Source organism: Pocillopora damicornis, chromosome 8 (assembly GCF_964200805.1).
Source record: "Pocillopora damicornis chromosome 8, jaPocDami1.2, whole genome shotgun sequence".
NCBI lineage: Eukaryota > Metazoa > Cnidaria > Anthozoa > Scleractinia > Pocilloporidae > Pocillopora > Pocillopora damicornis.
This window is the reverse complement of record NC_142677.1, coordinates 13,304,236-13,316,295: the sequence shown is the minus strand read 5'-3', so window position 1 is coordinate 13,316,295 and position 12,060 is coordinate 13,304,236. Positions and strand designations below refer to the sequence as shown.

Below are 12,060 nucleotides of genomic sequence, written 5' to 3'. Positions count from 1 at the left end.
TTCATGGCTACTATGTTGGTACCCCCCTGGGCGAGCACCAACATTGTATCTCATACTGAGCTCTATACATTTATGGAAGACATTTTGGCTAACAACACATCAACAGAAAACCCTACAGGCCTGAAACTTGAGCAAATTGTTCATTTAGAAATATTCTAAGATAGCTGGATCTTTTGGCATCAGGCATTCAATAGTTTCAATTTTAGATTTGAATTGAGTAACAGTGAAAACCATTAATATAATATGCTTGAGGCAAATGAACCTGACATGTAGCCTTGCTCACCAACAAGCTATTGGTGTGTCAATCTGACTGCAAAACAGCAACTAGTTTAAAATGAAATGGCCATGGAGGAATCAGTTTGTTCTTCATCCCATCTTTTTAAGGATTGCAAAACACATGGGCCAGCACTTCTGGTAACATACAATGCACCATGGGAATGATGCAAGATGGCGGACAAGACAACATAAACAACCAATCTAGCTTCACATATAATCAGATTTGAAACCAAAGAATTGCTGTACAACCAATAAATCAGAATGAAAAATACACATTTCACTTGTTTAACCCATTGACATCCGATGCGCCCTCATGCGCCCAGAAATAAAACCCCTCTGAAATTCCAATGCGCCCTCATGCGCCCTGTCAGAAATGGCTTGTTTTGATTGGCTGTAGCTTACAAACAAAACTCCCCTGGGTATTGAAAAGCAGTAAAATGTGACATGCAAAAAATAAGCTTTCGTTTGAGACCAAACTCACTATTCCACGTTAACCGTGCGATTTTTGACAAATTTTTCAAAAATATGTCGTGGTCTTAGACATGGCTTCTGGAAGAATTGATGAAAGTTAATTTTCATCCGATGAAGAGCAAGAAGTCTTCGCTGGTTTTATCATCGAAGAAATTGAAAAAAGCGACAAGCTCGTCAAGCACAGCATGAACAAACCTTGCTTCGCAATGTGGTGACGAGATGGAAGACTTTTTCGACCTACGGTCGCAAGAAAGGGGAAGCGATTCCGATGTTGAGCTATACGCTAGTGAGGAGGAAGAAGGAAGCGACGAAAGTAGTGATGAAGAATCTGCCGCAGAAGAAAGCCGACCAAATGCTCTTCAATGGTCTAGCTAATTGCGACAAATTAATGTTGAGGAATTCTCCATTCGTCGTCGCCCGACCAGAGATCTCGGAGAAAATGCAACTGCCAAAGATTTCTTCAATGTATTTATCGACGATGCTTACATTGACGAAATCGTCCGATACACCGTTGCGTACGCTCGTTCGAAAGGGGATCGATCGTTCACATCTACTCAAGCAGAAATTTCAGCATATCTCGGGCTAAACATTCTCATTGGAATCCATGAACCTCCTCAGCTGGCAATGTACTGGGATTCTGACGAGTTTGTTGGAGTTGATTGCTTAAAAAAAAACGATCCCAGAGCACGGCTTCATGACTCTGGGGAAATATTTACATCTTGCTGACCCGACCGCAGAAGACCAAAACGATCTCCTCTGCAAAGTTTGCCCCCTTGTAACTCGCTTGGAGCAAAAGTTTGCCTAAGCGAAGAACATATATGCATTGTTCAAAGTGAAACTTTTCATTCAGGCATAAAAATTGGTTTGTTCTTGCTCATGACTCGCAAAAAGTAATTTTATAGCTGAGTCTTGTGACGTGTCGCGATGTCGCTATGGCGGGCAAATTCAAAATTGACCCGCGTTAGAAAGTTTAGGATTCCTTTTGTTGAGGAGAAATTTGCGATCTGTCTTTTGGTGTTGTATTTGAGGGAAAGCTTTTTACATGATTCTGATGGAATAAGAGTGCAAAAGAGAGTCATCATACTGATAAATACTTTCAAAGCTGAAGGCAACCTTGCTAATGACTCGCTGTACAACATGAAGTTGAATCCGTTCTCTAGCTTTAGAATTTTTTTGAGAGAGCCTGATGCTCAAGTTGAAAATAAAATTTGACAGGGGGAAAGTATATTATTTAATATGCAACTTTGTGCAGTTTCCCTTCAGTAGAGTGAAATGAAGACATTAAAATCTTAAATTATTTTGGCAGTGGTCTGTGTGTTCACTGTAGCAGCCATTTTCTCTGGAATTTCAGGGGGTGGTCTGAGCTCTAAGGTGTGGGGCTCAATGGGTTAAATCAGTTAGGCTGACTATGTCAAAAGAAACAATTTTTTAAATATTTTTTTCAAACTGATCTAGTGAGCAGCACTCTGTGAACAGTAGTTGTAAAACTTCTTTATTCTCCGATGCATTTTGTCTCACAATCGTAAACTTCTTCAGGGAGTTTTAGCTATAACCAGCGGTCCCAAAATATTTTTCTCACCTTGCCCACAAAAAAATTTTCATATTTTTTACAACTTTGCCTGTTCCTGTTTGTATGTCTGGCAAAGCCTTTATGGTCACTAGCCCCTATATAGCTGCTCAATATGGCTTACAAATGCAGGCGTTTAGTTTTAACTTGTAAAACTCCCTGAAACACATCAGAGAATAAAATAGTCTTACAACTACTGTTTGCAACTACTGCTCACTAGTTAAGTTAAAAAAAAAAATTATTAAAAAATTTTTAAAAAAATAATTAAAATAATTAATTTAAAAAAATTTTTGGTTCAGTACTTTGAGATCACAGTAACTACATAGTACCAGAAACAATCCTTACCATGAAATGGTAGGGCTTGCGAAAGGCACCCAAAAATTCTCTTAACTCTAAAGGCTGGTTTCTATATATCAAAAAATTCCAAATGGTCAGGAACTTCAATGTTTCCCAATAGTCACAGATTTTCCCAAAGTGTGAAAATTCAAAATAGTAGTCATAGCCACTAGTCTAGGATGGTCAGCCAAAAATCAGGAAAATTGGGAGTGTTACCATTTTTGTGACAAGTCCACAATCTATGCAATGATCTGGGATCATTAAAGAAATATAAAAACACCTCTATTCACTGTGAGGGGCATAAACAATAATTTTAGCTTCCTACCAATCCTTTTATTGCTTAGCACTAGAACCTGTGTCACAAACATATATGGTGTCAGCAACCTATAACGACAAACATAAGCCAATCGCCCCATATTGGCAAAATCTGGAAGGGTTGGGAAATAGTAAAATTGCCAATCATCTTGAGCTTTCCCCACACACAGAAACCAGCCCAAGTCACTCTCCACTACAACTATACTGTACTAGTCCAATTTTATCCTGAACAATGCCAATGGATGTCAAAAACATAAAATCAAAGCAGTTTACACGTACATGGGAAGGTATATATTGTGGAGGACCTTGTCCTGATGGCATGAAGGTTGGAGGAGCTCCTTGTGGACCAACAAATTGTAAATATTGCCCTGAAGGGGGTGATGAGTACATAGGGGGGTTATTTGGCGTCTGATGTCTAGGGACTCTCATGGGCCTTGGGTGGTGAAAGAATGGTTGATTTTGCAGGCGAGACTGCTGGCCAGGTGGTCCTTGCATTTGGTTGGGTAGTGGTGCCATGACAACGTTCGGCTGCATTTGCCCTGCCATCTGTGTTTGAGAAAAAAAAATGACATTAAATTAAATAAAGCCTGGTGAAGACCTGCCCATAAAAGCAGAAGGGACCCACACTTAGCTTCTCAAGATCCATCCCCCATCATAAATATTTTAATAGACAAGATCTAAGGATTTAATTTTAGGTGTAAAATCAAAGAAGTACCCCCTTGGTAATTCAATATAAAATTTCACAACTAATAAAAAAACTAATAAAATAAGAATTTTCATCTTTTTTTTTCAACATATGAACTGAGAAAATTCAAATGACAAGGGATTTCCTTTACTCTTGACTCTGACTTTACTTGCAATAAATTTTGTTCCTTGTCAATCATTTCCATGGATGCCATGACTGTTCAAGGTGGCTCTTCCAAAACTTGCCCAAACAAAAATATACAGACATTTTTTCATCCACTTGGGTCAAAAACAGTATCAAAGTTGAAATGTATTTTGATGTTCAACTTTATCCTTGTTTAAAAAATTACTTCACCTTAATTTTGTGGATCAAATGGTAAAGTATGATAACGTGTTTGACCATGAGAGGATCAAAAACTTAGCCAGAAAGAAAATTGAACTACAACACATAGCTGTTTCCCAGCTATTTAGAGTTCAGTAACTTACTGTTTCTATCACAATGCTCACACAAAAAAAATGAAATCTTTATCAGACTCCAAGTAATCATGAAATCTTTTACACTTATAAATTTGATTAACCCTAAAGGCAAGGAAATGTTGATGTCATGTGCTAGGTTTAGATCCATTAAGATCAACAAATCTTGCAAATAACTATGTCTAAAATACCTCATGGAAAATTTCAGGTTAGTTAAAATAAGTTTTCCAGCCTAGTACATGCAAGTCTTGGCTTGCCTTGTGACAAGCTGTGAAGCTGACAATCTTTGTCACCTGCCTGTACAAACAGAAGTTTCCCAAGTCTAAGCTCATTAAAGAAAAAGGTTACTATGGCCAGGCACTGATTGCTCTAGCAATAAGCAGAACAAACATAACTGATATCAAAAAAAGCAAGACAGGAGCCATAACAGAAAGTAACATGGTGGAACCAACAATTCACAAGCAAAGAAATATTTTTAAACAACTGAAGATGCCAGCCATGAAATCACCCATCCTGACCATAGATACTGGTTTAGAAGAAATACCACTTTTGATTAATAGCACAATAGCTGCAATTTGCTATGTTCAAGAAAATTGGTCAAGAATGGGCAAATGACAGTTTTGTCACATTTACAACTGAAATTGAAATTCAGCAAAGAGAGGACTCAACAAGCCAGACTCTATGTTTCAAGTTATTGAGTAAAGGAAGTGGGTTATCTAAAAATAAGAATGATGTGTTGTGTACATAATACTTGTCACTAAGCTTTTTCAAAACTAAAAAGGAAACCTTTCAAACTTAAGCATTCACACTCATTTCCAAACCAAAAAAAAATTGCCTTCTGCATAGGAGTTTAGAGACAAAGGAAAAACATATACTGGCCAATATATTTTATCTGAAATAATAATTAAAGCAGGTAATTTGTGGTGAAAAGACAAACATTTTGCAAAAGTTTAAGTCTTTCAGACCAGGTTCAAAGTTGTGGTGGATAGAACTCAAAGAGAGACCCTTAATATCATTTCCCCTTCTTATAAACATTGTACAACAAAATGCTACCAACTTTGAAATTATGTTGAGCAATCCACTTCAGGTGACCTTTTGTTTGAGGTTATATGCTAAATTATTTTCAGCTTTGTTTAGTCCTTTCACAATTTCTGTACAACAAGCAGTACCAGATTAAAATAACACAACATTTTAGAATCAAACTATTTTTAAAGGAATGTCCATGATGGGGATTTCAAAATGTGTTGAAGTTTCAGTTTCTGGCAAGTTCTTCCCTTCCTGAACAGAAATTCTACTTATATTTAATCTATTCTGCCACCGGTTTCTCGCCCCACCCCCGTCTCGAACCAGCTAGGCTACTGATCGACAAAATCCTAGCTTAATCAAATAACACGTGAACGAAAACCGAAGATTACCGGACGACACACAAAAACGGTTTTAAAACGGGAAAAAGGGACTGTGTTTGTCACACACAATCGAATAAAAGTGATAACAATGTTTGCTCGAAAATTAAGAATGTCTAGGACCCGTAGAAATTTCAGTCTATCAACGCCGCAAGAGCGAACCATTTCGATTACAAAATATTTCAACAAATTGAAAAGAGTACACAAGAATGAACAAAACTCAAGGATTACAAATATATTCAATTCTTTGAAATCCCCGACTGGGAAATTTTCCCCTCCTCCCGTAAATTATGTACAAATATTGCCGATGATCTTTCGATTCAAAATTCGTACCTCTTGACGGAAGTAAAATACAAAAGATTCTTTCCTAAAATAATAACCAAACAGGACAGTACTATGACCAACCACTATAACAGCTTAGATCTTAGGTGACTAAGCACTTTTTAACAAAGTACACAGTCCCTTAGAAACGAAACAAAACACCTGTACACAGAAATTCATTCATGACCGCTAGGGAAGAACTGTTGTGCTACAAGAAAGTCACAAAATTCCATGAGACAACAAAACACCAGCATCGGTGGGATCGTCGACGAAAATACGGAATGAATCACAAAATATAAAAATTATTTACCGGGAAATTCTGTGATGGTCTTTGATTGAAATCCTCAGGTCCTAAAGAAATGAATAAAAATATCAATTGCGTTGAAATTAACGGAAATCCTTCCTCTTTCGTACAAACGTCAGCAATTTCACCCAACCTGATTATCCCTTTCAACGATCTACAGATTACACTTGGAAATTTCAAAGAATCAAGACCTACTTTGCTGTGACGAAGGCGGGCCTCGGGCATTTCTGAGATCAAGGAATGAAGGATAACAACAAAAACTTGGTTAGGAAAATTTGACACGACATAACAAAGGCTTACACTACGAGGAGCAGAGATCAAATCTGGATTACTCTCGATGAGTGTTCACAAACATCACGTTCACCGTACGGATAAAATGACAAGGATACTGTTGTGATGGTCCTCTAGGAAGCACCATGGCAGACGGGGAAGTTGCAGTTTTCCCCTTCTGCATAGTGGCGTAAGCGTTCTTACGCTAGCGACAAGTCAAGCTTCTCACGAAGGTCTTCTTTTGCTTTGGACTATGACTTTGAAAAAAGTTCACAAACACAAACCAAATAGCAACAGCGTATTCTTAGATAGTCTTAGGTGTTCTTCTTATCTTTTTGGTTCTTGATGATGTTTCAGGCACACAGATTAGAGGGGATGAAAACTATTTCAATCCAACATGGCTGCTCTTCGGCGAAAGCCGCAGAGAAGTCGGATATGGTGACGTCATGTTATAGAGAGTATGACACGTGATTTGCACATGGAGAAATTTTCAAAATTTTCCCGCGAAAAATGTCTCCTCCTTAGCTAGCTCCGCGCCAGTAAGCCCCAATATAGATTTTCTTTTCTTTTCCCTCGTAATCTTTCAGATGATCTTTTTTGGTGTCCAATTAAATATTTGGTCCCCAATAAACTTGAAGAGAAATCTATTCGGACAAGAAAAGAGACAAGCACACAAAGCCATATTTTAAAATAACAACAGTTTTATTTTTGAAGAATTGGAGAGAGAAGTTTCGTGTGCACTCTTCAAATAACAACGAGTCGGCTGTATAGCGGCTAAAACATTCCCACCAGTCTCTATAGAATCTTTTCGTTCCAGTTGAATTAGAAGGAATGATGCTTTCTTGAGTTTAATACTTGGGAGTCATGCATTACGAGATATGGTTCAAAATAAATATTAAACATCGAAAAAGAAATGTTCACAAATTATCCCGAATCACTGGGCTAAAATAAAAGCAGCAATAACAAATCTCAAAGGTCAAACGAGTCAGCTTCCACCCCGAAATAGCTCATCTGGATTCTTAGAAAATGAGGAAGATGTCACGCTCTGCACTCTCTCTGAGGGTTTCCAAGAAAATTCGACGACTTCCGGTTCGAACAATACATCGTCTCATTTGTCTTCCCAAGTTCTAAATTTCCAGCTAATCAAACCTGAATTAGCGATGACGTGTGCTATTCATTGTCTCCGTCAGTAAAAGTTTGTATTTTAAGTCGAAGTCGTCATTGTCATTGTGAAGTTAAGAAGCGTAAGACAGGAAGGGAAAAGATTTTTAAGAAGACTTAGACAGGCAAGATAATATAATCATAGTTTTTTTTGCATAAAATTACGCGGACATAAACGAAGCGTACGACTTATTTCTGGCTGATACCTTCAGGAGAATCAATTCAAAATCAGTCACAAAATCGAACTTTCAGACAACCACAGAACCGCTAAGTCTCTTTTTTTCTTAAATGCCGTTGGATCGGAAGCCACCAACATTTAGCGGAACTCAGCTCCAATCCCCCTCCACCGTACCCCAACACAAATAATGGATTTTGTTATGATTTGATGCCTGACTTAAGAGCGTCACCCAAAATATTACCGTTGGAACTTTCTTTTCATCTGCACCTTGTTGAAGCTCTTGAGCGCGTAGTGATATTGCCGCCTCTGCTCTTCAATTTATTTACAACTTGTCGACGTCTTGACTTGATCTTAATTCCTGAAACGAAAATCTTGAAAAGAGATTAGAAGTTAAATGTTCAATTAACAATCATTAGATTCAACATTTTCTTCATGAAAAGTTTTAGCGAGTGCAAGGCATGAGATAGAGAGAGAAAGCGTAGCTGTCCTATGGCTGACCTTGACAATGACCTAATCACTATCAACTGCAAACCGATAGGATAGCTATAATAGCCATAATTAGTGATACCATCAAAGATATCGATTATTTTTAAAGGAGCAGAGGCGGTAATATATTAGCCATATCGATACTGCTCTATCGAATAAACGATCGCAATATCGATTTCAAAAGAGAGAAAAACCTTTGACAGCAGTGTCAAAGCAGAAAGGAAAGTAAGCGGCGCAAGTAACAACGCCTTGTCGCAACAGCGATACCAGTGCCAACAAGGGACTAAAAACCCGTTTATTGACCCCGATACGTGATATGCAAGAAGACAGTTGTAAGAGACGAGTTGAGGAGGGGACAAGCTTCAAAAACTTTGATTAAAAAAAAAAAACCGAGACCAACATGTCACTGCCTATGAAACATACACGATAACATGCATTACTGATCTGAAGCAAAAAGCGGCTGTTCCCGGGGAGGGGTCCAGCATGGGATCCCGAGGGGAAGCAGACTTGGATTGGGCGGGGTCGCCACACCCCGAGAGGTGAGCGTGACGTTGCTCCATGCAGACTCCGTGGCGCCACCACCTCATCCTGCCCTAAAAGCGAGGTCTGGTTTAGTTGGGGGAAGGAGGTCTAAGTCAGCAGTTGGGTGAGCAATTCAGTTAGTTTGTTTGTGATTTGCATGGGTGATTTGTCTGATAGTGTTATGCTAAACAGTACAGTCGCTGTTGGTCAGTTCGTCAGTTGTTCAGACCTTTCCCCAACCAGAGTCCTCTGATTTAAAGTTTATGAAGAGGCCCCCACCTCAACTATGAAGAGAGCTTATGCGCCTTTGTTTGACCTTTATGCATAGTGCGTGATCTGCTGTATGATTGCCTATATGATGTAATCTATTACGTGTCATTATTTTTTGTGATTTGTTGTGTGACGTTTGTCCTCCTTATCTGTATGCTGCTTGTTATTTTTTGAACTGCATTGTGACGTTTGTCTGTATGATCCGGATGCTGCATGGTGTTGTGTGATCTATTGTGTGACGTGTGTAGAATGTGTCTGTCACGAGTGTCGAAGGTAATGGTTGAAAATGCTTCTCTTGGCTTGTATCTTGAATGTACTGGTGCTTCCTAAAAAAGAAATCAAAGAAAAGATAAAATACCAAATTTTTATAAAAAAGACCACATACAAACAAAGCAAAATCACACTTCTTCCGCTGAAAAAGACTGATGTGTCACGTACCGGATCATAGTTAATAAACTTGATCTTGTCCTTTTCTGTCTTTTCTTGAAATCTTTGTTTCCTAAAGGATTCATTGAACATAAGCATCTGCTTGTGGCTAAGAAGGATAAATTACATAAGAACTAATGTAAAATATCCATCCACTCGCCTCTAAAATATTACGCAATACTTTGAGGATATTGGGAGTCTCGTTCTAAGAGGCGCGATTCTTTTAACCAGTGTCTCAGTGCAAACAAGCCGAAGAAATCCCTTTTCCGATCCTGAAATCTGATTGGTCAATAACATGGACAAAATATCAAAGATCATTATGAGCGTCGGGTTTCTTTGAAAACTTGGGACAGCTGCCATCAGAGCTATGTTTGCAATCCGTGGTCCTGACAAAGTAGATCTCGGCTCTGCGAACGAGACTAAGGCGTTAAAGACAGGTAAGAATGACGGAACAAAGATCAGATTTCAAAAGAGAAAGAGGAGGTAGAAAGGAAATGAGAAACTGTTCAGTCACAGACGTCAGTCGCAACGCAACCAAGCTCTTGTGCCCCACCCTCGAGGAAGAGCGAGCAGCAGAAGAGGCCTGGAGACGAAGCTGTTCGTGCGGTAATGTCACGTCAGTTCATTTTGTTATTGTTTCTGATTTTTGAGTAGCTCGCTTGTCCTTCAGTGATTTGATAGCGTCTGAGTCTACCCATTTGTACATCAGCGATCCTCGCCTTAACCATCTTTCTCTTTAGCGAAATAGGGCTGTGTCATGTTTCCTGAGTCATTACATCGCATCAGCCGAAGCTCGTTGGGTACTCTGGATCAAAGACGACGTTTTGGCAAGGTACGGAGGTGGCCACGGGAATCGTTTCTAAAGATCCGAAAAAAGAATTGAGACTATATCTTGGTCCGTGAGTTGTGTTCAGGGGTCAGACGTCGATGCGTCCGTCAATCTAACACTCCTCATTCCTCGAAGCTGTGCAGGTGGTTGCTTGTAAAACATTGAGGATTATAAAAGCTGCCTCGCCTGTGCTCTGAACCAGGGCACATAGCTGCTCTCTTGAGATCGCCAGAAAACAGGAAGGAGGGGAGCTTTCAGTGAATCCTTGGTACCACCCTGTTATATAAAAAGAAATTTATAATGTCTTAATTTCAAACAGCTTTATAACTGAAAAAAAACTATTAATTTGCCATCACAAGCAGCTTTTATCCTGAGCGCACAAGAGTTTTTGGAAAATCGAAAGGTTCTTTCTTTTTTTTTTTTCGCGTTTCATTTGCTAATTTCACAATTTTCCCTTTTCTCCGTTGGCTGATTTTTATTATTCATTCTTTTCTCGCGCTATGTCTGATTTCACAATATTACAGTGTCCCATTTTTACGCCTGACTTTTCGATCTCCTTTTTTTCCCTGTGCTTTGCATCGATTTCTCGGCCTCTATTCAATTTTTTTCTCGCGCCCGCCGCTATATTTGAAATTTTGTCTTTCCCTGATCATAAATTACGCCTTCCATTACTTTCCATTGCTTTTCGGCCATTCCACTTCTTCCCGTAAATTCCTCTTGTTTAAAAATTTCGCTCATTAATGCGCGCGGTATGTCGCAAATGCATTGTTCGTTCGCACTCAAAAATATTTATAGGTCATTTTTTTACCAGCTTTCCCATAATGTTACAAATTCGTCATTTCTTCATTGATTTCACTGTCTCGCTGTTTCCGAATGCCAAATTAGTATCTCTATCTCTCTTTTTCCGCGATCTGCTCCAAGCTCAGCAGAGTTTAGATAAAACCTTTCTAGCGAGACGATTGAACTGTTTTCCACGCGATTATTTGAATGACTCGAGTCTCTTCGCGCTCACAGCAGCACTCCAAATTTTGCTTCCTCTACGCTTTCTGCAAAACCATTTTTCTCCGCCCTCTGCACTGATGCAATTTTCTCTACATCCACTTATTCCACCATTTTGCCTTTCTCTGCGCCGTCCCTTATTGAATTTCATGATTTCACTTTTCTTTGCGTTGTCTGCTGATTCCTCTCGTCTATTTTCGTTGCACTGCACCCCCTGCTCATTTCACAATTCGCTTTCTCTGCGTTTTCTGCTCTCTAACTTTTCCCCGCTGACTCGCTTTTCTCCATACTCTTATCTCCTCTAATTCCAAGAATTTCGTTTTTCTCTGTGTTCTCCCTTTATTTGCATGATCTCGTTCTCTTGTGCGTTCTCTTTACCAATTCCGTGAGCTCGCCTTTTCACGCACGCATTCAACATTCACAATCAGTAGAGTAAAACTTTGCATTGTTGCGTTAGTTTTCACTGTTTTCCTGCGCGCTGTTACTCTGTTCACTGATTTCAATGTCTCGCTTTTCTTCGTGCTCTCGCAAGGTTTTACAGTTTTGCTTCCTCTACGCTATCTTACCAACTGCGACCTGGCCAGAAACAATCTTCCTCCGTTCCTTAAATAGATTCCATGATTTCGTTTTCCTTTGCGCTCTCAAGCTTGCCTTTTCCTGCCCGTATTCACCATTCAAAAGAACGCTTTTTACCTCTCCATCTTTCATAGTACTATCTTTCCTAATGAACAATGTCTTCTGGTTGCTTATGGATAGCCGGGAAATAGT

At 39.2% G+C, this 12,060-nt stretch overlaps 2 protein-coding genes across 2 annotated transcripts in view; both read right to left on the bottom strand.

The window, feature by feature from the left end:
• LOC113668150 (eukaryotic translation initiation factor 4 gamma 3) overlaps window positions 1-6,872 on the bottom strand; it is a 29,290-nt gene extending 22,418 nt beyond the window's left edge. The window contains exons 1-4 of the mRNA XM_089214069.1: window positions 6,541-6,872; window positions 6,347-6,378; window positions 6,158-6,198; window positions 3,245-3,511 (exon numbers count right to left, since the gene is read on the bottom strand). Of these exons, the coding sequence (XP_089070195.1) occupies window positions 3,245-3,511; window positions 6,158-6,198; window positions 6,347-6,378; window positions 6,541-6,605 (405 nt within the window). The 5' untranslated portion in view covers window positions 6,606-6,872. The remainder of the gene's footprint in view (window positions 1-3,244; window positions 3,512-6,157; window positions 6,199-6,346; window positions 6,379-6,540) is intronic.
• A 229-nt stretch (window positions 6,873-7,101) lies between these two features.
• On the bottom strand, window positions 7,102-10,569 carry LOC149041449 (uncharacterized). The gene is made up of 2 exons (XM_089214085.1): window positions 9,477-10,569; window positions 7,102-9,364 (listed from the first exon to the last, which is right to left on the bottom strand). The coding sequence occupies exons 1-2, from the start codon at window positions 9,561-9,563 to the stop codon at window positions 9,137-9,139; spliced, it is 315 nt and encodes a 104-aa protein (XP_089070211.1). The 5' UTR covers window positions 9,564-10,569; the 3' UTR covers window positions 7,102-9,136.
• Between the last annotated feature and the right edge of the window lie 1,491 nt (window positions 10,570-12,060).

What these genes read in the sequence shown, in the direction of transcription:
- LOC149041449 (XM_089214085.1), bottom strand. Translation starts at nt 9,563, where the DNA reads ATGCTTATGTTCAATGAATCCTTTAGGAAACAAAGATTTCAAGAAAAG. An exon ending in AGTTTATTAACTATGATCCG is followed by an intron (nt 9,365 to 9,476) that starts GTACGTGACACA and finishes TTTCTTTTTTAG; the next exon opens with GAAGCACCAGTACATTCAAG.